The sequence below is a fragment of the Danaus plexippus genome, chromosome 12 (genome assembly GCF_018135715.1).
Source record: "Danaus plexippus chromosome 12, MEX_DaPlex, whole genome shotgun sequence".
In the NCBI taxonomy this organism is placed as follows: domain Eukaryota; kingdom Metazoa; phylum Arthropoda; class Insecta; order Lepidoptera; family Nymphalidae; genus Danaus; species Danaus plexippus.
Window position 1 is genome coordinate 5,187,800 of NC_083545.1, and position 23,322 is coordinate 5,211,121.

Genomic DNA, 23,322 nt, shown 5'->3' on the forward strand with positions numbered 1-23,322 from the left:
AAAGCTTTAAAATAAGGAATACAACATACGTTTTAAAAAACTCGTTATTAGTATCAAGAGACTATATTCTGTCTTATAAAAACAAAATAAAATAAATTATTCTATATTTATATTACATTACTTTTTATTTACAAGTTTTAATAGTTTTTTTTTTTTTTGATATTGTTTTTCGTTTCTCAGAAGTCAATCTACACTTATGTACTTCATTTGTATCTTGTGATGGATTGAACAACTTCCCCTAAAGATGTTTTAAACATTCAAAGCATTATTTTATACATCCGTTATATAAGACATCCGTCAGAATTCCCATACACAGCGAGTTAAAGGAAATTGAAATTTAAGAATATTCATCGTTGAGAATAAAGAATATAAATATTAATACTGAACAGTATAGGATAAGAACTTTTATTTCATGTTTTTATTACGATGGTGGAATAATTAAAGCGTTGTTTATTAAGTTACTGGGGTGGCGCCAAGTCTGCGCAGACGGCATGCAAGGGCAATGACGCAACGACAATTATGTCTGCACAGTACCTGAGATACGATTCGTGCTGTCTCCGAGATTAATGAAATTGAGTTCTAAATGTACCTTAAATAATGTTTATTATGCAAGAAACAGTTGTTTTTATGGCTTTTTTATTTTATATACAGTTTGGTTTCGCATGTTCAAAAAAGATTTTAATACATTATCAGGAAAGCTCTATACTAAAGTCATCTGTCATGGGTTATATATTGTCATGTTAATATGCTTCTTATAGCAAATGTTGAATGTTTTTGTATTGTGAGCTGATTCTGCATCAGAATGTGCAACTTGGAGTAACTCTTGCATCATATAATAATTACGTTTAATTCCTTAACCCTCAGCTTACATACATATTGATAATAATAAATATTTAGCACATATGTAAAACTTAAAATGCTATATAATATGGGGCGTAAAAACATTGTTTTTCAGTAGATTTCCTAAATGTGTGATAGTTAAGAATAACAAATCAAAAAAGCTGTTAACGTTGTACGTTATACAAACTAACAATAACAAGCATCGATGGACGGACCAGCGTTGGATGCGAATACACTATAAACATTAAAAAAGACCTTGAAAGAGTGTTCGCTAGGAAACTTACAACGACCACATTATTGTGACTAACTAAATTGAGTGACAGAGATGTACAACTTTCTTATTTAATCTGTATAACTTCGTCTATAAGGACCGCTTAAACTGTTAAGGTGTACTCTGTGCTTCTCTTCTCGTAAAATACCATTGGAATGTAAAAGGATGAAATGTACTGAGTTGAGATGAGAGATTTTCAAAAATGAATTTATTCAAATTTATACATTTTTATTATTCCATCATGAAAATTAATTAATCATTAGTTTTTTATTCCTTAGATAGATGACGTAACCGAATTTATTGAAACAATATATGTATAACCTAACGTTATAACGTTAGGTGTGTTAGTTAAGAAAAACTCAGTTTAATGAAGATTTCACTCGGACATACATACATACATAGTACATAGACGCATTGCAAGGCATATACAAAGATTCAATTTAACTATTACGATTTAGGACCATGTTTAAAAATTATCTATTACTATTTTAAGACTGATGATGATGATGATGACCCGTTATACTTCTTGCATTAACATTTATTTATAACTAGAGATTTATTTGTCTTAGTTCTTGGGATGCCCTTTTGTTTTTTTAAATTTTTACAAAAGATGAGAACGCAGGCATGTCCATATGCAACGTAAATAGATTTGGCATCACGCTATCATGTTTTTCCACGTCGGTGTTCTTGTGATGCTTCATTAATTCCAGCAGCGTGCGAATCCCTTGCTTGACTGTAAATCGTCGCGCCGTCCTCCCTCCATAAGGCAAGGTGACGTTTTAGATTTTCCTACAATGCGAAAAAATATTTTAGGCACCGATTCGTTTTGTATTCACAAACGTGATGCATAAAATTAAAACGGTGTGGGAGTGAGACTGACAAATCGTAGCCACGTAATACGTCTGAATACCTGGGACACGTATGTGTTTGACATTTATAGTTTAGGATTCAGATAGGATTATTAGTAATGTGAGCGTAAATCTTCGATTATCCTAAGATATTTTATCACCTGTCCTATAACACAACATGACAGGTGTTTGATATTGAATATGTTTTGGTAAATAAATTATTAAAGATCTTTTATGTGCTTACATTAATATTTGTAATAACTGTTTTAAGTATGATTAAATTATAATTTTATTGGTGTAACCTAAAAAGACAATCATTTCTTAAAATTTTACGAGTGAACTTTGAGTAAATGTACTAATTTTAGTTTTGTGTCAGTTACTCGGATTCTCGGCGCATAGTAATCGAATAGTCGGGTAAAATATAAGTTAAAAAAAAACGCGAACAAAAAAAGCATTTTTTTTTCTCAACGTTTTGTTATTGCAATACCATTTTTCATTGATAACAATTAACTGCTAGTGTACTACAGACGGGCATATCGATAGATTCCGTTAGTGCATATTTCTCTTTAGGTACTCTATATTCTACCGAATTAATAATATTTTAACGAGACATTTCAATTCCGTTGGTATTGGCCTTAAGTTCTGGTACGTTTGCCATCTAGTTACACATCGAGTTAGCAATGAGTCACCCTTAGTACGCACGTGCGTCGATCTGTTTACAAAATGTTTTAACGTATGATGTATGTTACGCTATTTTGTCTAACAAGTGTGCGTGGTGATTATGTTAAATACACATTAATAACAGTATCAAAATCATTTTCTCATACATCATATTGCTAAAAGTTCGATTACTGTTGCTGCTTTGTCTTCAAATCTTAAGGTATGACAGTTTCCATAAAAAAAATATACGCATTTGACAATCATCAATCAGTGTTGCCATTGTCAAAAAAAAATATAAAAATTGTCAAATAATAAAAATTAGTTCTTTATTTGGAGGGACCTTTCAATAGTCGGCTAAGGATATAATAAACAGGAAATATCGGACGTTGTTATGCATCGGATTAATATTGTTATCGTTACAGAAACAATTAAAAAAAAATTGGCGTACAGCCAGCGGAGCTTTGTGATTAATGCGCTATAAATTATTAAATATACCGTACCATAAAAAAATATTCCTATGATCAACTTCTTTATATTTACAAGTTACATGCAAGACCTGCCGTAATGTTGGTCGCGGCTTATACATATCACGTAATATCTTAGTTTTATTAATAGAAATGTATACAGATTACTTTTATATATACGTATTACATAAAAAAATGTTAGCTTCGTATAAAATAATAAAAGGCTATCAAGCTAACAATATATATATATTTTCTGTCTGTATTTATGTAAATACAATGTTCTTGATAATGCGAAATTCATGCATCTTTTATTGCCGCATCAAAACATCCCATACCAACTGTTTTAAAATTTTAACAAGTTAACAACAAATCGGTTTTATCGGACACACTAGCAACAGCTAGTGTCTGGTGAGATTGAGACATTTTCTTTGACACCATAGATATGTTATAAATTATAATCTATTCAAAGGTCGCTGTTGTGTATCTGTGATTAATTGAATTATAATTGATTGGCATTCGGTTATATCAGTGCGTTTGCCAAAATGGTTATTTTTATATTTTGTACAATCACGTACTTATTGATATTAAGGTACATATATACATTACATACAAGTGTCATTTTTTTTATATAGTTGCTTGTTTATTTTTATTTGATGTCCATTTAAGGTCTAAAATGTAATCATCGGTTTATTTAAAAAGAATTTTCATCTAAATATAATGATAGTTTCCGCATTAGTGTGTACGTATAATATTTATGACTGAGCAACGAATGTATTTCGTGCATTTATAACACTGATAAAGACGCGCCACCGGCCTTGCTTTCATCAGTTATAAAATGTTTCAGTGCCGTGATGTTGTTAGGAGCCTTTGAAAATTTTTTTTATAGACTCGTTTATATCCGCTGTATCGATGCGCAATAAATACGTTATCTATACAAGCTTGGAATGCATCTTCTGCATGCATACGGAGGATTTAATGCCTCTAGCGATTCGACGCAAGTTTTACGTGAAAGCTGATTTTGAAAATGTTGAACGAGAATAATAGTAGACGATACAGAGATATAAATTATTGTTACGTTCGTTATTTATTTAAAATGCATTAAAAATAATGTCTTATTGCCTTTTACATATATTCCTGTTGAGTTTAAATTTAACCTTACTTAATGAGATCTAAGATTTTCGCGAATATTCATTTAAATGAAACTAGTATTATTCGGATTTACTACGCGGATTTTTATTATTTAAAAACTACATAATCCCGACGTTTCGGTTACTTTGCAGCAACCGTGATCACGGTTTAAAAATCCGCGTAGTAAATCCGAATAATACTAGTTTCATTTAACCTTACTTACAATGTAGGCTCTGTTGTAACGGATCTAGCTTTCAGTACGTTCATTGTACCGTCAAACGCTTGACACACCTATCGATGTATTTTATACGAGTGACTTCCGACAGCTGGCTATTATTTTATTAACGTTCTATGAACGGATATACAAAATGACTTATTGTGTTGTGTGAAGTAATTCATAGTTAATGATATCAGGTTACTTTGTACCGACTGTAACATTTTTGTAGTTTTCAGCTGTTTGTCCTTTTATCGTCAGGATGTGTATGTACACATAGAACAAAGTGATTGTGTTTGTTACTGTTTTTTCAGATTTTCTAATAGGTATTTATATGTTATGTTTATAGAGAGCCGTTCAACGTGCGGCGGTGGCGGTGGCACCGAGGGGTCTGAGGGGCGCGCGTCGTGGCGCGTCACGTTGGACCACGACCTTGTGGAGACCTTGAGCGCCATCTACCCCGAGTGGTTCAAGCAGCCGCGGAGGGAGCGCTCCTCGCCCCTCTCGCCAGCCTCGCCCTGCACACCCCCTGAAGACGACACCTTCAGGTTAGTGTACATTGAAATACGTAATCATCAATCTTGGGAATAAAATTAAGTTTTCTTAAGTTTTAATAGAAAAAAAAGGTGAAGGTATTGTGTGTAGGTGGTTTGCTATAATCTTTATTTTAATCTTATTCAAACCAGGAAGACAATGTAATATATATTTATATATATATATATATATATTACAAATGTCGGGAGGTCCAATAATAAGTTAATATATAATAAAGTGATTGTCAATGTGTTTTCAATGTTTATAGTTCGGGCGCGGAGGAGATGGCCGGTCGTCAAGCCTCTAACAGCGGTACGAGCGAGCCCAGCTCGCCGCCGCGACTTTCCCCGCCCAAGGTTGTAGTTGACGACAGCCCGTTACAACCGGCCATGGACAAACATAAAGAATGTAATTATAACACATATATAACGGTGACTTAGCATACATATAATTCCTATATATAAATAATCTTCACTTTTAAAATTATTGTACTATAATACATCCGATTTACTGGTTCATGAGGTTTAAAGTTAGTACTATTGCGGCAATAAGCGTGCTTATTAGTATGCTTGTTCGACTTTTTGATTGGTATCTTAACAGAAATGTGCATATTATTGTATCACGAGGAATGCAAAACAGTGTCCCTCGGTGCACTACGAAGTTTTCATATGTGACGGATTCAGCTCTTAATAACAATATGAATAAGCGAGCATTAAAAATAGCAGACAGTGATTCACGCAACCCTTACTCGAAAACGTGACAAACATTTTTATAACATTTATTCAACATGTGTTCTGTCACCGTGGCTGTATATATTATGCAGCAGACAGAACTCCATGCAACCTTCATCCGTTGGATGCCTGTGTATATCTGACCGTATCTCACATTTATACCATCTAGAACTACCGAACACTCGTTCTGCTGGTAAAATATAATCTCGCTCGCAAATAACTCCAATATTGTATAATACTATTAAAATTTACATATAATATAAAATGAGAGGACATAATTTGTTTCTGGGATCCAATAAATATATATTTTTTTGTCTGAAATATATTATCATACAGCCGCCCACGTTTTTTGGAATCAAGATTATGAAGCTTATTTCAAATTAATAATATATTTTTATCGTTCGTAAAAGATGTAGACGTTGTAACTTGTACAACTATACGCGTGTTCTGAACGCCCAGTAACCCACAATAATCGGCCCAGTGGTAGTGAATGTTCCTCCGTGCTGTACAATACGGTCGCGGCATAGCACTAGTCCGCTTGTGCTGTGTTTGTTTATGTTGGCGGCCCGCCAGCGTTGTCGGCCGTATAGGCCAGTATATTGGAAACGTTCTTATAGCTATCGCCTACGCCTATAAGCCACGATGCCCTCCCAATAGATGTTATCGTAATGTATCAATCGACGTATCAATAACGTAGTCACACTTTGGACCATTACGTAGGTATTCGTCACCCGGCGTCACTGTCTGGAATACCTTAATTCCGTTTTATGCCCATGTACTAATTAATTTTAAGTGCCCAAGCATACAATTTTTGATATATCCGATAACCATAAACAACGGCAAGAGGAAAACGAAGTATTCGTCTGGTCAGATTGAGGAAATTATTGCTTGAATATAATTATGCGCACATAATGTACGGCTTACTGAGATAGAATTTGACTGTGTCGTTCCCATTGCAGCGCTTAAAGTGAAGCTGATGAATCGCCGCTCGTTCAACCAGCTGGTGCAGCAGGGCATCATGCCGCGTGAGTATATGTTGTCTGTTGTTAGTCAGTGAGCACACACGTAGGACAACTAGTAATGTTATTGTAATGCGATGACGACTGTTGGTGAGGCGCCCAAACGCCTGCGCAGCTCGCGTCTCAATGCGTGGGAGACGCTAGTTTTATTTACGGGCTAAATGCCTCGGCTAATGAGATTTTCTAAACGATTGGCAAAGAAATTGACTATTTTTTATGTTATTATAAACTAGTAGAAATATTAGCCGTAAATCTCGAATTTCTAGCAGTGATGTTCTTTTTATTGCGCTGAAACAAATCACGAATTTATATTACAGCGTTAAAAACACCGCCGGCTTATTTTGAACGAAGGAAGCAATTAGAGAGAGCTAAGACGGGCGATTTCCTTAAATCCAAGATTCAAAGTAGACCGGATCGACAGGAACTGGAGCGTAGACATATCTTGGAACAGGTTGGTTTGGATATACAGACGAAGCTTAAAGTATTTTTTACTGTGATGTGTTTTACCAATACGGGCATAATTTTGTTTCAGGAAAGTCACGTGGATCCAAGTTTGGCCGAAAAGCAGCGAATGTTAAAAAAGGCGCGGCTAGCCGATCAGTTGAATAATCAAATATCTCACCGACCGGGGCCGCTGGAGCTGATTAAGAAGAACATCCTTCATACGGAGGAGAATATTGAAACTGCCGTGAAAAGTGGCATCCTTCCATTCAAGGCTACCAGTGAGGGTGCGTCTGGCCGGCCCCAGCTCCCCTCGTCCTACTACGGTCCGCCGGAAGAGGTGTCTCCGTCCCCTTCCCCGCCGTCTACACTATCGCCTGTGAGCATCACGCTCGCCAGTGAGAGCACGCCGCAACAGCATGCGGCACCCGGCAAGGAACCTAAGAAAAGGAAACCAAAATTGAAGCAACAAATAAAACCACGTTACAAATTCCATGAATACAAAGGTCCGACGAACGCCCAGACTGCGCCCTCGCCTTCCGGGTCTATGGAGACCCCGTACGAGCTTCTACTGCAGCAGCAGCAGTTGCTGTTGCAGCTAATGCTGCCCGCCTCGCCGGCGCCGTCGTCGGCGTCCATAGCGTCGGATTCGTCGGACGCTCTGCCACCGCCGCCGCCGCCCCTACCGGCCTCTACGTCTCTGGTAGCGGCTCGCTTTGAAGAGATGAAAGTGTCCGACCTCAGAGCCGAGTGCAAGAGGAGGAACTTGCGGGTGTCCGGACCTAAACCGCAGCTGATAGACCGCCTTCAGAACTTCCACAGGGAAATGCAAGAGGAGACTCCTCGCTCCCCGGCTTCAGTCGCGTCGCCGGAGTCGAGGGCTGAGTCAGAGCCTTCAGAGGACATAGTGCAGTCGCAGCGGCGACTCATAGAAGAGTTGGAGAGACAATTAGAAGAGTCACGACAGCAGCTGGAGGCGGTGCGGCGGGAGGCAGCGGGAGCAGCAGCTAGCGACCACAGCCGCCGTTTACTTCACGCATATGTATGCGTCACCAAGCTGCGAGCCAAGCTTGATGCGCTGCAGCAGCCGGCCCCCGCGCCGGCGCCCCCCGCCCCGCGGTATGTGCTCGCCGCTCCCGACACTACACAGGATCGTCTCGTCTTCACGGTGACGTCTCCGTCTTCCAATGAAACCTCTGACGTCACACCTACGAAACCTGTCAATCCGGCGTATATCTTGAACGGTGTTAAAGTGGTCCCGATAGCCATCCTCCCCACTGCACACTATGAACCCGAGCGCGCCGTCCCCCCACCACCGCCGCCGCCACCACCATTACCGCCTTTAACTCAGCAGACTACCACCACCCTGCATGATAACGCCGAAGACAGTCAAATTATGAACGATGTCTTAGAAATTCTTGTAGAAAATGGTGAATTACCGCCGTCTGCTGTCGGCGACGTGTCCTCGAACAGATCGATCGACACCGGCTACCTCACGGCCGGGTCGGGGGACTACACGCCCACGGATGTACTCAGCGACGACATTCTAGGAGATTCGCACGTCCGAGATTCGCTCACTGCGGACGAATTGCAGAGAGAGCTCAACGACATCATGAGCCATACAGACTTAAATTCCATAAGCAACAGGTGCGACATAGACTCCGATCTGAACGTCGACCAGCTGGCTAACAATGAGTTCAACGCCAACTTCTGCAACTCGGACTCCATATCCAGCCATCACGACGACTTCCTGTCCGGGTTCCCCTCCAACGCCATGGACATAGACGACGAGGTCCCGGAGAGGATGTCCATGACGCCGCTCACCAACGGCGACATGTTGGACCACACGCGCACCGGCTTCGGCGACATGAACGATCTGTCGCTGCCGTGCTTCAACGACGAGCGGCCGTGCGTGTTCGACTTCAACGAGTACGAGCTCGGGGCCGACATGAACGTGGACGACCCTTACGAATATATGAGCACGGAGCTCATACCCAACGTGTTCGGCAGAGGCCACGTGCCCCAGTCAGACCCGGTGCTGGGAGGAGTGCTGCGACCTGCGGCCCCACGTCCGGCCAGCAAGCACTACTCCTGGGACAAGATCGAGTACGACGCCACTTGACCCCGGACGACCCCACTACGTCACTGACGCTCTCTAAAGCCGGGAACGCATTACTGTCCCGTGTCGTGTTGTGTAGGGACCGTTCCATCTGTGTCCTATAATAAGTATGACTAACAATGTATCGCCGACGGTGGTTGTGGATGTGTCTACATATCGCGACGGGCTAGTGTATCTCTAGCATTACAACATGATCTCGTAGTCCGCGGGTCGGACAGTGTGAGTGAGATAATGGCGAAAATTAACTCTAGTCTACCAGTGACGCCTCCGTGATGAAGACTTTGGACTATAATTAGATTAATTGTCAAACACATAGTGTTTACGGTGATGATAGTGAAGGACAATACATGTACTTAATGTTTCTTACGGATGTTTGTATCGCTAGATGTTAATTTTTTTTTTTTTGTATATTTAAGTGATTTGTGTTTTATTTATTAGTGAGTGTGATTCGTCCATCACCAGCTCGTGCGAGGGCATACTTGGCTCACATATTCATATTAAACTCGTATATATACTGAGGCCTATCTACTTATGTATATAAGGAAGCAAAATAATATTCGACATAGTTGTGGGTGACTGCATTCCGCCCGATGTCTAACTAAAAGGGGAAATTTAACTTAGTGAAGTTTATCTTTCGTTATAGTACGAACTATTGTTTCTATTGGGTGATGCGACTGTGACACATCAATCAATGTGCGGTTCGTTTTCTAACTGTCATCAAATTTTAATTATTTCCCATATCCATATATGACATTCCAATCTTGTTGAAATGCATATTGCAGTGACCTCTGATGACCTATGCCAATGAAATAAATCACAGGGAACATCCAAATATCTATTGAGAGGGCAAACTGCATTTTGACAAGCCATCGTCATGGGTGGGGCCAGTTTGGGAACAATATTAGATATGAACTCATTTAGATAAACCTAGGTAGCCGGCTCTAAACAGATTATTATGCAAGCAGTCTTATACTATTGTTTGTAAATTGTACCTACTACTTCCACTTATTGTTTAAGTTTATAGACCCTTAATTTTTTTTTTTTTTGGTGTTAGTGTGGTGTAAATGACTCAACGAATTTTCCTAATTTTAAAAATATATTTATATTAATTCTAAAGTATATATTATAAATATTGTATGAACGCAACATTCTTGAAAATGTATCATTCCAGTTTATTGTCTAAAGCTTAGGATAGGTGCACCTTTTATCGATAATATTTCTTTTGCAATATAAGATTGTTTGCATAATTTTTGTCACATCACTATTTATCCTGTTCTCTTGAGACAACCATTAATTTTGTTCTGATTTATAATGTAATGTGCTAAGCGTTAGTTGTGTGGCGTGTTCCTCGCTATCACCTCGGCTTTATCGCGGTTCATCTTTGTAAAATTATAATTTTGTAAATCGGAATGAATATCAAGCCATTATTTGCATTTATAGTCTTATTTTTTTTTTTAAACCGATTCTGACAACGAAAGTGGCTTTTGCTGTCCCATTGTGCCAAGATTACAATTTTTAATCATGAACTTTTTTCCACAAGGAGATTATTTATAAATTTTGTATGTAATATTAAGTTATAACGCCAACGGTCTGGGTATTAACGATATTGGTGGAAACATGTGAGAGTACTTTATTTCTGAAGTACGCTCACATAAGCTTTGGTGCTATAAACATATAAGTAGTGAAAAGTATATATATATATATAAATTATTTTGGATTAAAATATTATAATAACAATTACCAAGCTAGAAAAAAAAAATTCAGCTCCAACAACCACTGTAGGTAATTGCCAACCTGCCAGCGTGCGAATAATTTGAAAACTTGAGAACTAAAAAAAAATATATATCATTAAACATGTTTTGTGTTTTGCTTTACTAAAATTAAGTATTATTCCATTATTTAAATAAGGTAAACTAACTTTTTTTTTTTTAAACATTAATATTTATTATAATTCTAATTGCTCATCTAAATTATACCTATCCATTCTAGCCAATTATTTTCTTGCACGGTGTAGCTTACACTGATGGTAAGTTTTTTTTTTTTAGTCTGCTGAAGTTCTACTCCTAATACTGTTAAGGGCTAGCATATATTGGTGACAAGGAATATTAAGTGAGATTAATGTTTTGATTAAACTATGTATCTGCATATTTGTTATTATTGTTGTAATTATTGTAGGAGAGTTTTTAACATTTGTTTTCTAATAATATATCTGAGGTGATACACAGTGCTGAATTTTTGTATAATTTTAGCTGTTTTACATCATATTTAATTTAGTACCGGCTTCGTTATATCGCTGTATGTGAATTATTGTCAATAACAGTGCATTATATCCCAAACTTATAACACTATACTTTGTATTCTATGCGTATCATAAATCAGTAGTTACGTGGGAGCTCGGACTTGGAGCCAAGTATTCATAACATTAATGTGACATCATTGGTCATGAGTAAAATTTTGTTTTTTTTCTTTCTACCTTGCCGTATAATGAAGCCCTGTAAATAATTACCAAGCCTTTACTAGTATAAGAAATTGTTGAAACAAAAACTTTGACATAAATGTTGTTTTATTTACTTTCCAATCGTTTAATCGCTTTATATTTATAATGTGCACAAGATACATACTAAAACCGTTTTTTAAGTTAATTAGATAAGTTAATTGGACATATTCGTGTGATATTGGGGAAACAGAACATAAAATCTAAAAATAAGATAAATCAGATCAATATATTACAGTGCAGAAACTGTAATTGTGAAAATAGCAATAATCTAAGTAAATATATAGAAAATCTTTTTAAGGTTGCCCTATTACCTATACAAGAGTATCTCAGGGTTAAACTATATAAATAAAAATGGATGTTGCTAAGCGCATCATTTGAAAATGGTTCTACCAATTGAGCAAATTTTCCTTTTGTCTGTTCCTTAAAAAGACGTAGTGGCCTGGAGTTTAAGAGCATGCCTCGTACGTGCGGGCGCGGGTTAGAACCCGGCAAGTACCAATGTGATCCTTTCCGAGTCATATGTACTTTCAAAGAGTATTTCACCACTGACAGACTGCGAAGGAAAACATCGTGAGGAAACTGGGACTTATAATTTCAAATTATAAGTTTGAAATCGCCAATCCGCCTTGAGCGAGCGTGGTGATTAATACTCTAACCTTCTCCATGTGAGAAGAGGCCTTTGCTCAGCAGTGGGCTCCGATAGACTGATGATGATGGTGATCCTTAATGCCCACGGAAAGTTTTTATATTAAAAAAATAAAATTAAAAAAAATGCGCAGCTGCAATTTCCAGTTTGCTTTCGGAAGGAACATAAGTAAATCACAGGGTCAGTCTTCAAATATTTGCACCGTTAATCTGATAATTCTGTTTTCTCATGGACAACTGTATGTTGCCTGCTGCCGATTCGGGAAAGCATTAGCATTAGGTATTTGTTTACACGTCAAATAAACAAATAAAAAAAATTTATACCATAAAGCATTAGAATAGGTATCATCGAGTATATTAACAATCAATACTCCTAAAACTTCATTTATTATTTTCTCTGCTAAAAATAAAAAGATACCTGACTTCACTCCGCTGACGATAAACAACGATATATTACAGCGCTCTCATCATGGAAAATATCTTGTCTTATGGTTAGACGACAAACTAAATTTCAAGATACCTACATATTAACCATATTAGAACAAAGTTGCAATCAATATTATGAGCAATCTGCAATAGAATCTCAACTTGTGTACCAAAAAGAATCCGAAACATTTTATATAACTCCTTAGTAAAATCTCATTTACAATACCTAATACAGGTTTGGGGATGCGCTAATACTTCAAATTTCAATACTTTACAAAGAATACAAAATAAGATTATCTATTGATAAATATCCCCATTTGACTCCAACGACACAACTTTATAATGAAACAAAAATAATGAATATATCACAGTTATACACATACTATACATGCATCCAAATCAAACAAATTAAATCAGGTTCTATTCAATCAGAGATAGGATTTGTGAGAGATCGCATATTTCGAATTTAAGGAATAAATATAAACTTCATATTGATTATGTAAGAACTAATTATGGTAAAAAAAACAATACTGTTTGAGGCAGTACAGCTGTTCAACAAACTACCATACGAAATAAAACTATGTGATAGTATAGGGATGTTTAAAGTCAAACTAAAAAATCATTTAATATCCTCGCTATAGTAAATAAAGGGAGCCTTTTATATCCAATAGCCCAGATGTTAAAACTATTTTTTTTTATGTATAGAAATGTTCATTGTATCTCATTGTAAGTGAATGTTAAATTCTTATGAGAAATAAAGTTCTTTATACCTTATATAAAGTATTGTCGTCTACAAAATTTAAAACTTATTTCTGTTATTGTTGTAATATATATAAGGTGATCACTCGAAAAACGTTATATTTATACAACTTTTAACCCTTGATAGAACGAAATTTGTTCGGGCTGCTAGTTTAATTAATAAATTTAGTACATTCATGAATGAGTTGAGAGTAAAAACAAAATAATTTAAAGGATTTCACGTATATCAAGACACTAACAATACTGGATACCAAAAGAAAAAAATATCTAAAATTAAGATTTCAAATAAAATTTTACTATTTGTAACAGAAACTTTCCTTGTCTCGAACTCTCAAGAATCGATTATCGATTTGCAGACAAAAATTCAAAAACAATTTTTCGATGAAGTTTTATATGAAATAAAGATTATTTATTATCAAAATGATTGTCCCCTCCATGGTAAAAGTAAATGAACTCTGAAATGAACTGAAGTAAATGAAATAGTTAGGATAATAGGAAAACTATGCTCATAATAATAAATAAATATTAAACAAAAATATTATTTCTGATAAAATAAAGTACAATTTTTATTTGTCCTTTTCATAAAAAAATTATAAATATGACTGATTTCCTATTTAATCTGTGATTTTATACAGCTTGCAAGTTTTTAGGACTGATGACAGATCGCAGATTGAATGTACAAAAATTGGTCACGTAAAATTATTTAAACCGGAGTAATTCAAGATTAGAAATAGATTATAAAGAAGCGTAAAATATTTTTTTCAATAGAACTGTTTGAAAAATTCATGTCATATAGATGCAATGGCTTTGTAAATAAAAGTGTGTCTTTAAAACAACATAATCCGGAATTTAGTCTTAATCAAGAGTTCGGAAGAAATAGTTATGATATTAGCTGAAACATTGCTGTTTTCTTTAGCCTTGGTCGATATTTGTGGGATCTTGTTTGTTTTAGTTTATTATATCATTACTTTATCCGACTTAGAATGTGATTATTTAAACGCTCAGGAGTGTTGTGACAATCTTAACTATTGGCTACTGCCAAAATACATCGCACATTGTTTTGTTACATTTTTATTATTAATAAACGGGCAGATTTTGTTATTCCTCTTCAATCTGCCTATGTTTATTTGGTTAACATTTGAGTACTTCACTGTACCCAGAGGCAATAGTGGTGCATACGATCCGGCCGAAATATACAATAGAGGCCAACTTAAAAAACATTTGAGAGATGTAATGATCTACATTATTTATTACCTGCTATTTTTCTTCATATATGTTTACTGCTTCATATTGGCACTATTAAAAGGAGACCCTATTAACCGAGGCAGTGATGATGATATTGTAACTGAGATTTAACAAAGCCAGTATGTCCGGAAAGTCCCCGAACGATATTTATTTGGGGACGCAGGGCGACAGTGAGGAGGAGAATCTTGAAGCTACTGATGTTTCTACAAGATGTTTTAAACTACACCTGGATGAACATATAAAGGCTTATATTGAGAAGAAGGCGATACTTGACAGACCAGTAGAAGTTTTAAAATGTAATAATAATTTGCTAGAAAGTGTTATTTTGAACTATATAATAGTGAAGAAAATACTTGGGAATCTATCATGGCAGGACAAATTATTGTGTGCCCAAGTCTGCAGCACATGGTGTTCCGCTTTACAGACATTGAAAAAGGAACAACTGGGACCTGAAGACTTTACAATAGACTTCTGTTCTCGCTCGCTAACATGTGGAATGATATATAAGAAATCTGGCAACTTCTATAATGAACCGTTAGTTGTCATGACATTTGCTAATCCCGCCGGCTTTGGAATGACGTGCAAATGTACGACTATGGAGCCAAGTCCATGTAATCCGCCCTGCACCAAGGAACACTCTTGTAAGTTAACTTGATAATCAATTCTATACTTAAATTAATTTAAAGTGCTGATCAACATTTTAATATTTCAGTGTTAGACATTGTTTACAAATACAGTACCGCACCAAAGGACTGCATGACAATTGTCAGATCTGATTATTTAACGTACATGCCACTGGCTAGCTCTGTTACATACCAGGATGTAATAACTCAAGTGAGATCACACCCGTTTGTAGGCGGCCTTTATATACCGGCCATACCAAATGTGAAATTTCATACAATAAATATGAAATCCTATAAAGAAAACATCTGCAGTGTTGTCGACTCTATAGCCAGTGAGAGAATCATTAAAGGAGTCCTTGTATATGTAACGGACAAGTACCTTTTACATTCTGTTGAAGATATAGTGTTTTTGAACTATTTTAAAGAGGCGTAAGTGTAAATACTATATGTTAATATGTCAAAATGTCCTAAATGAATTTATCGTATACAGATATTATTCATTAATTGGTAGACATATTTTATTGACATTATAAGTAGTGATTTTCATATATTTCAGCCAACCAGATGTTCCTTATGCCCTGGGTGGATGCATTATCGAAGACACTGTATTTGAGCGGAATGATCTCAACAGTATAGTGGACAGTATCAACGAGAATAATGACTTCATCAGTGACAACTTGATCTCTATTGGAATATTCACAGTTCCTAAAAGTGGTTGTAATGAATTTAACTTTGATATGTTCTCGTTAATACTTGAATCTTCTGATTGGACGAAGGCTAAGATACAACAGTCCATTAATGAGGTACATTATATATACAATAATTTTTTTTTACTTATTACTACATTATTATAACAATTAGTCAAACACATCTGTGTGTTGCAACTTGTGTGTATGTATGTTTATATTTATATTTAAGTTTATGATCACAATTATTTTAAAATAAATGGTTTATTTACTTAAAATGTCTCTTATGAGTACTATTATCAAACTTTAAGTTCTGAAAAGTTTGTTATGTTTGTATATTTACAGTTTTCAAAGAAAGTCCCACAGTTTGAGCACAGCGCTTGTATCAAACTGTCATGTGTGGGCAGGGATCAGAAACACAAATGGGAGCAGGAATGTTTTAGAGCTGTTTTCCCAAACACGACGATAATAGGCTGTTACGGTAACGGGGAATTAGGGATCAATCATCCTGAGAAACCGCCTCCGGACGTGCCAAGTGTGAAACGCCACCGTCGGGATCCCGGACCCCAGTTTGGATTGATGTATTCATATTCAACGGTATTTGTTTATATGGGCTGGGGTAAAATTATATCACCTGTGACATAGATAGGTACATGCTTATATAGGAAATAAGTATATAGTGCTATTAGGGATAATAAGTGTATTTTTAAATCATAAATAAGTGCTAATTAGTGTTCTGTGTTGTCATTATTGTCATCGCTTTGTATTTAAATAAATTTGTTTTAAATTTTGTATGTTCCTCAAGCCGGACAATTGTAGAATATCTTCTTACCATAACAGATGATAGTTTATATGTTGCTGCTAGCGGTACATGGAATGTTTTTTTTTGTTTGAGAAAGTTATAACTTAAAAGTTTCACACGTAAAACAAAATAAAGCAATAATAAAGACTTTCAATAATTTTAATGTGTAAGTAAATAACAATATCATGTATAAAGTTAACCAAGAAACAATTGAGGACACTTTTATTTAAAGCATTGTTATTATTTGTGTTGTGACTAGGTTATGGTGTGGAACATTTGTATTTCATGATATTAAAATATATATAATGATTTAAAAGTTCAATAAAGATCTCCCTGAATTAAAATGGTTGGGATATATATACTGCTTATATAATAATAAGTTGCGAGTAAATTTTAATTGTGCTTTTGCTGTAAATTTAGAAACATGTTCTCTATTTGTTTAGCCAAAAATCGCATTATCATGTTACATACGGAGCATTATTTCTAACGTATTAACGTATTTTAGTTAATGGGAAACGTGAAACGCTTCGTGTGTAGTGTGACTGCAAAACAATGGTAAGCATACTGTACAATAAACCATTTTATGTTCTCTATAATCGTTAATGCTATAAACATAAGTACTAATTTAATATTATTGAAACAATAATTAAATTTACAGTAGTGGGTGGACAGTTTAAAGCATTATATCTAGACTAACCTAATATTTAAGGGACATTGTCTTAGATGTGGACTGTAAGCGATCTGTTGACTCACATGTAAGCGAGATATTGTTTGACATCTCTTTAATAAATAATACGTACGGTGGTCTTGTTTTCATAACCTATCTCATCTGCAGCTGTCTTCGAGATGATAGGAGGTATATATTGAAATTTTGTAGCGGGGTTAGTGTTATAGTATTGGCGCAAGGCTGTGACATTCTCACAGCTATTGTGAACTATGGTAATGAGGTTAGATATATAATTATGTAAATAACATAAATCTTTGTATTGGAAGACTGTCTATCATTATATTGTTTAGTCAACGCAAACTTGAGAACGAAATTGTTTGTACCTAATAAAAAAAAAGTTGCGGGTTTTAATGGTTCTTTAGTTCTACATGCCTCATTAAACTCGCATTCTAAAATAAGTCCATTTATACTATTAATATAATAAAATTGCAAGCCTATAAGGTCTAATATTATATTTGACAAGTTATCATTTCTATATGAACAACAAGGAAAATGTGTATATTATATAGTAATAGGAATATTAGATGTATGTACTCATTATTTTTCATGTCGTAGGATCACGTAAATTAAAACATTAAATGTCAGTTTGACATCACAAATTTCCGTTCAAAAATTTTATTCGACAATTTTCTAGATTAAGTCGTTTGATAAGAAATTTCCTTACAGTAATACCTCGTTCGTCACTCGGTTAACGGATTGCTTCATACGTGATGCAGCTGAGTCAGATATATGAAGCATAAATCTAATTTAGTTCGAACAACGGTAGAGCAATAACGGCCATAGGTTTGTACGTACTTTATTTGAGCGACGGGTACGTGTGTCGTATGCTATAGAATTTCAATGTTTTGTCGTCTATACTAACTTCACATCCGTTAAACAAAGCTGAAACCTTACCGAGATCATGAGAAAAATCGCATCGCATGACTGTAGAACAATTTCAAATGTTCACCTCCACTTATTGTTTTCGTTATTATGGTTATCAACGATCTCGTGATAATCATCCAAATTAAAAAAGAAACAAGTGTCTGACTATGTTTTTAATTGAAACTGTTATTCTGTCCTTATTTGGCCGTTATGAGTAAACTTTTACCAGGGATATTAAATGATCTAGAAAAAAAGATGTATGTACATACATAATAATTTTTCTCCTATATTAAAGACGGCGTTTTTATATTTTACCTGGCTTTGGGATGGTTTAAATACTTATAATACTTATAACGGCTTTAATACTTAATGTCATTGTTCTTATATAGTTCACCCCTGACCATAGTATCTACTAATAATACTAACTGTATACACTCACCTACCTACCTAAAAAAGTAATATTATCTTTATTTTACATATTTGTATAAAATTCAAATTCAGAAATGACTAACTTAATTTTATAGGAAACGCAAATTACTATTTATATTACTAAATCAGTGCCATTATATATATATCCTAAGATTTAATAAATGCCTACCTGTCATATGGAAATACAAACATAAGTTTTTAAACATTAAAATGTTTTTCAGCTTACAGGAACACGGTAGTAGATTATTTGTTATCTTTGAATAAGTTTTTCAAATTACTACACTTAGCTTTATTCATTTAGTTTATTACACAAAGTAAGAAAAGTTAGTTATCTCGAAATATTATATACATGTAAAAAGATTAGCTTTGAAATCAACTTTGTCAATGTTTTTCCTAATAATAAGTTAATGCCTACAAAATACAAATAATGTATCAATATCATCTTCTGGTAGTAGGTTAGCAGAAAAAAAGTCACCTGAAATTTAATCATTATTAAAACTTTGAAAAAATTGCGTCAGTTTATTTTTGTAAAGTAAGTTTCCAATTATTATTAATGTTCCTACCGAGTTACCGCTCAATGCTTTTTATAGTTTCTCTAAAATTTTCGTATAAAAAGATAGCCAGAAAAAGAATCGAAGTTAATAAAATATTTATTGACTATAAAACCTGGTTTAAAAGAATCTTGGATCATGTTCTATCTCGATTAACTATTTGCGTGTTGTTCGTATTTCATGCAAATCGCAAGTTCGTCAGAACAGAACAAAAGATTTTAAATTTTTTACAAACCTTATATTTTAATTGCAGTTTGTTTTATATTTAACACCGGGTGCTATTTTATATTAGTAAAATAATAACATATCTAATTATCTTAGACATGATTTTCTCGATAAAAAATAAAACAACAATCCGATGCTTGTCTTTGTATTATTATAATCATGTTATCAGATTACACCTTTAACCTATACGAATATTTAAGATAAAGGTATGCAGTGTCTATTTCCTTTCACGATGATCCCTCCAAATATACGAGTCATGTTCACTTCACTGGCGAACACAAGTTGCGCGGTTTTGCAACGCTCCGGCATTTTAAGATCGTCGATGGTTGGCATCTCATTATTACTTTAGGAGTAGGCTTCTGTTCGGGTTCTTCACAATTGAACGTCCAATTTCGGTCCAATATTAGACAAACCACTCAACTGACGCTGAAAGAATTGATGTTAAATGTCACGGAAAGCTTACCAGCCTATACTAGGATGCTAAAATCAAGTGATCGCCTTTAAATCATCACATGTATTTTAAAATGTGACAGTTTATGATAAGTAGGTATGTTGTTGAAAATTTTACTTTATTTCATCTGACAGTTTTGGATATCATTTTTCTGATATTTATTTATTTTATTAAAATAAAATATTATGTTGTAAGTCGAGTCTATTAAAGTTATTAATACGAGTAAAGTCTTGGTGTTCCAATTATTACGGAAAAGATATTTTTTTCATGAAGTTTATACGACATAGAAATAAAATTCTATAGTATTTTTTAAATTTGGATCCACCGTGGGCAAACACAACAATTTTCACATATATGTATTCAAAACTTTAATAATTACATAAGTTAACAAAACAATATTGTTGTCTAACAAGAAAGTGTTCGTATACCAGAATAAATAATAGTTTTAATAAGCAATATACACAGATATCTAACTCACGTTACTTGAGATAGATTTATTGGAGCTGGGGAAACATTTCTCTGTTCGACTCTTTAAACTCTCCCCATTCTAAACCATCCGTAGCGAGTTCTGTTTGTCCGCAGGCAGTTTGCCGCTTAACCTCTGAGCGGTGACACGTTCTAAACTGCTGCGAGCTTTGTAAGCACGCGTAAACGCGACTAGTTTTATTTTCTATTTTTAAATTAAATTTACGTTGTTAATATAATATGGTGAGATATTTTTTTTTTGTTAAAAATTATTTTTACTTTTCAAAGTCCTGCAGCTGTGAGATTTACTTAAAATCGATGAACGATTTAATAATATTAAGTTTAAAGAATATTAAGAAATAAACGGAGTTTAATTTTTAAATGGTAACTGGTTTAGAATTTCATGTTAAAATATAAAATAAATTATCAACAAAGAAATAAAAAACTATAATTGAATAATTAAATGAAAACGTAAGAGCAATGTTTTATATTTCTAAATTTATGAAATATTCCTTTTAAATTGGATATATAACATTAAATATAAGGATGACACTGTTACTAAATGACTACTTGATACTTACATACCTAAATATTTTTATTTAAAATTATTCTAAGCAGACATTTTATTTCTATGGAAAGTTTTGCTAACATTACTTAAATAGCTGTTAGATAGAATTTTTTGAATCAATTTTTTCTGAAAATGTTGAAATGATAATTGCATTTTTTATATACATATATTAGACATAAATAAAGGGCTCTTATAAATAAACGTTATATATTAATGCACATATCTATATTGTCGTATCTTTTAAATAAACACTTTTCTTGAAATGTATTTTGTCTGCTCGACAAATTGAATTTTTTTCTTACGTTTTCTAGGAAGTGAAGAAACAAACATTTCTTACAAAGGCATTTATATTTATGTGTAAATCTTTTAACATTTTCCAATAAATTTAGTATATGAGAAATGAAATTTAGTATCTGATAATGTTTACAGTTAAGTTATTTCAGTAAATTCGTTAGTGTTTCACTGTGTCTAGTATGTAATAATTATCATATAATAATGAAATGTTATATTTCTTACAGAGTAAATCATTGGGGCGTGTAAAACGCACACTTCATTGATTCGTCTAATTTGAAGTGGTTTACTAGTGGACTGTGAAATATATGAACACTCTGTGTAAAGGGATTAAGAGGTGTGTATACGCGGAGCTCTCTCGGAACTAAGTGAAAGTTCGCTATAATTTACTGTGAGACAGTTGACAACAGTGAAAAAAGACAAAACAATGGAACACATTCTTCGACAAAGGAGGATAAGTGTACCCAAACGGTGAGTTCCTGTCAATAGATATGCTAACTAGCCAACACTGCTATTATATTAAAAACTTTTTGGTTTATCGACCTCTTTTATTATCTTGCTTTGACAGCTTATTGTGAATTTTGTACTATACTTTGTAAAGATCCAATGAGTCAAGATGAACGAAATCATTAATACAATTTTGTATTTGTAAAAATTTATAAAAAGCGACTTCACTTTTCAAACTCAACGTATTTCATTGTATTTTTAAAACACTAGTTTCTAGATTTTATATTTTATAGATGTGCAATGTATGTTTAATTTTTTTTTTATTTCAATTTTTTTTATTTTCAATCGTACACAACAATTTTTTTAACGTGAGAAGTACTTTATATAATTGTTTCAATAGTTATTTGCTGCTATAGCAATTAACGTGGACGTGACCGAATCTGCTCAAATTTCCCTTAAAGTTTCGGAAACAGTTAAATTTCCATTAGGACGCGCACGATCTGAACCAAATACAATTAACGAAAAACGGGAGTAATGTGACCATCTATTATCAAATCACGGCGACATTAACTCGTCAAACGTAATAGAAGAACGTTTCTTAAAATACAAACATTACGAACATATTTAAAAGAGAATTTTTGAATTGTAGATAATTAAATTGATTTTATTTTACGTATGTGCCATTAGAGACATGCCTGACATTAAATGAGTATTGAACATAAAGTTTGACGTTACAAAAGAAATGCATGAATTGCGTGAAATAATACTTATACACAGTTTTTAGATTGTATAAGAAAAATAAACTATTATTTGCCGATTACACCGTGTCTTTAGGAGTTCAGTCATTCTTGTAGATGTGAAGCAAATCTAAAATCGATTAAATAGTACGAAAGATAATTCCTGAAAGGTGACTGACACAATGAGGATGGTCGTGAAGTTTTTTGTCGTTTGGAAATGGCGCATGTTTCGCGATCAGAATAGATACAATGGACTCCAATATACAGCCAATTTTGTTGACGTAAATATGCTATATATATTTTTAAACATCATTTGTATTATTATATATATTACGATTAAATATATCGTGTGTGTACGTATAATAATTTGTCTAAAATCAGATTGTTATAAATTAAAATATTAATATGTAATACACACAATATTATTGATACAAACTTCATATTTTTAAAATATTTATTTTTCAGTTGTACTAAAGTTTCAAAGCTTTATATTTAGCGAGAATAAAACCATACGTCAAAGTTTATGTAGAATACGGGACAGAATTTAAATTTATTTTTGCTATATTGTTCAGAAGCTATAAAATATTATAAAGTCCAACGACGCAGGAAAAATAT

General features: G+C 34.2%; 4 protein-coding genes across 6 annotated transcripts in view; all 4 read left to right on the forward strand.

Moving 5' to 3' along the window:
* LOC116772265 (uncharacterized) overlaps positions 1-11,825 on the forward strand; it is a 32,621-nt gene extending 20,796 nt beyond the window's left edge. For both annotated transcript variants that reach the window (XM_061522166.1, XM_032664377.2), the window contains exons 2-6: positions 4,775-4,973; positions 5,228-5,367; positions 6,650-6,715; positions 7,027-7,160; positions 7,242-11,825. In XM_061522166.1, the coding sequence (XP_061378150.1) occupies positions 5,244-5,367; positions 6,650-6,715; positions 7,027-7,160; positions 7,242-9,272 (2,355 nt within the window). In that variant the 5' untranslated portion in view covers positions 4,775-4,973; positions 5,228-5,243 and the 3' untranslated portion in view covers positions 9,273-11,825. The remainder of the gene's footprint in view (positions 1-4,774; positions 4,974-5,227; positions 5,368-6,649; positions 6,716-7,026; positions 7,161-7,241) is intronic.
* A 2,653-nt stretch (positions 11,826-14,478) lies between these two features.
* LOC116772400 (protein cornichon homolog 4) lies at positions 14,479-14,952 on the forward strand. Its single transcript, XM_032664585.2, has one exon. It carries the CDS (start codon positions 14,479-14,481, stop codon positions 14,950-14,952), a length of 474 nt encoding a protein of 157 aa, XP_032520476.1.
* A 10-nt stretch (positions 14,953-14,962) lies between these two features.
* Positions 14,963-17,755, forward strand: LOC116772399 (uncharacterized). The gene is made up of 4 exons (XM_032664584.2): positions 14,963-15,482; positions 15,554-15,893; positions 16,021-16,267; positions 16,496-17,755. The coding sequence occupies exons 1-4, from the start codon at positions 14,963-14,965 to the stop codon at positions 16,793-16,795; spliced, it is 1,407 nt and encodes a 468-aa protein (XP_032520475.2). The 3' UTR covers positions 16,796-17,755.
* A 3,013-nt stretch (positions 17,756-20,768) lies between these two features.
* Positions 20,769-23,322, forward strand: part of LOC116772562 (heparan sulfate 2-O-sulfotransferase pipe) — a 39,116-nt gene continuing 36,562 nt past the window's right edge. The window contains exons 1-2 of one of the 2 annotated variants that reach the window (XM_032664789.2): positions 20,769-20,907; positions 21,751-21,994. In XM_032664789.2, coding sequence (XP_032520680.1) covers positions 21,951-21,994 — 44 coding nt within the window. In that variant the 5' untranslated portion in view covers positions 20,769-20,907; positions 21,751-21,950. Of the gene's footprint in view, positions 20,908-21,031; positions 21,049-21,750; positions 21,995-23,322 lie in introns of those variants that run through there. The other variant, XM_061522190.1, reaches the window with a different exon arrangement.

Coding starts and splice junctions, on each gene's coding strand:
- LOC116772399 (XM_032664584.2), top strand. CDS start 14,963: ATGTCCGGAAAGTCCCCGAACGATATTTATTTGGGGACGCAGGGCGAC. Junction 15,483..15,553: donor CTGCACCAAGGAACACTCTT/GTAAGTTAACTT, acceptor TTAATATTTCAG/TGTTAGACATTGTTTACAAA. Junction 16,268..16,495: donor TACAACAGTCCATTAATGAG/GTACATTATATA, acceptor GTATATTTACAG/TTTTCAAAGAAAGTCCCACA.
- LOC116772400 (XM_032664585.2), top strand. CDS start 14,479: ATGATATTAGCTGAAACATTGCTGTTTTCTTTAGCCTTGGTCGATATT.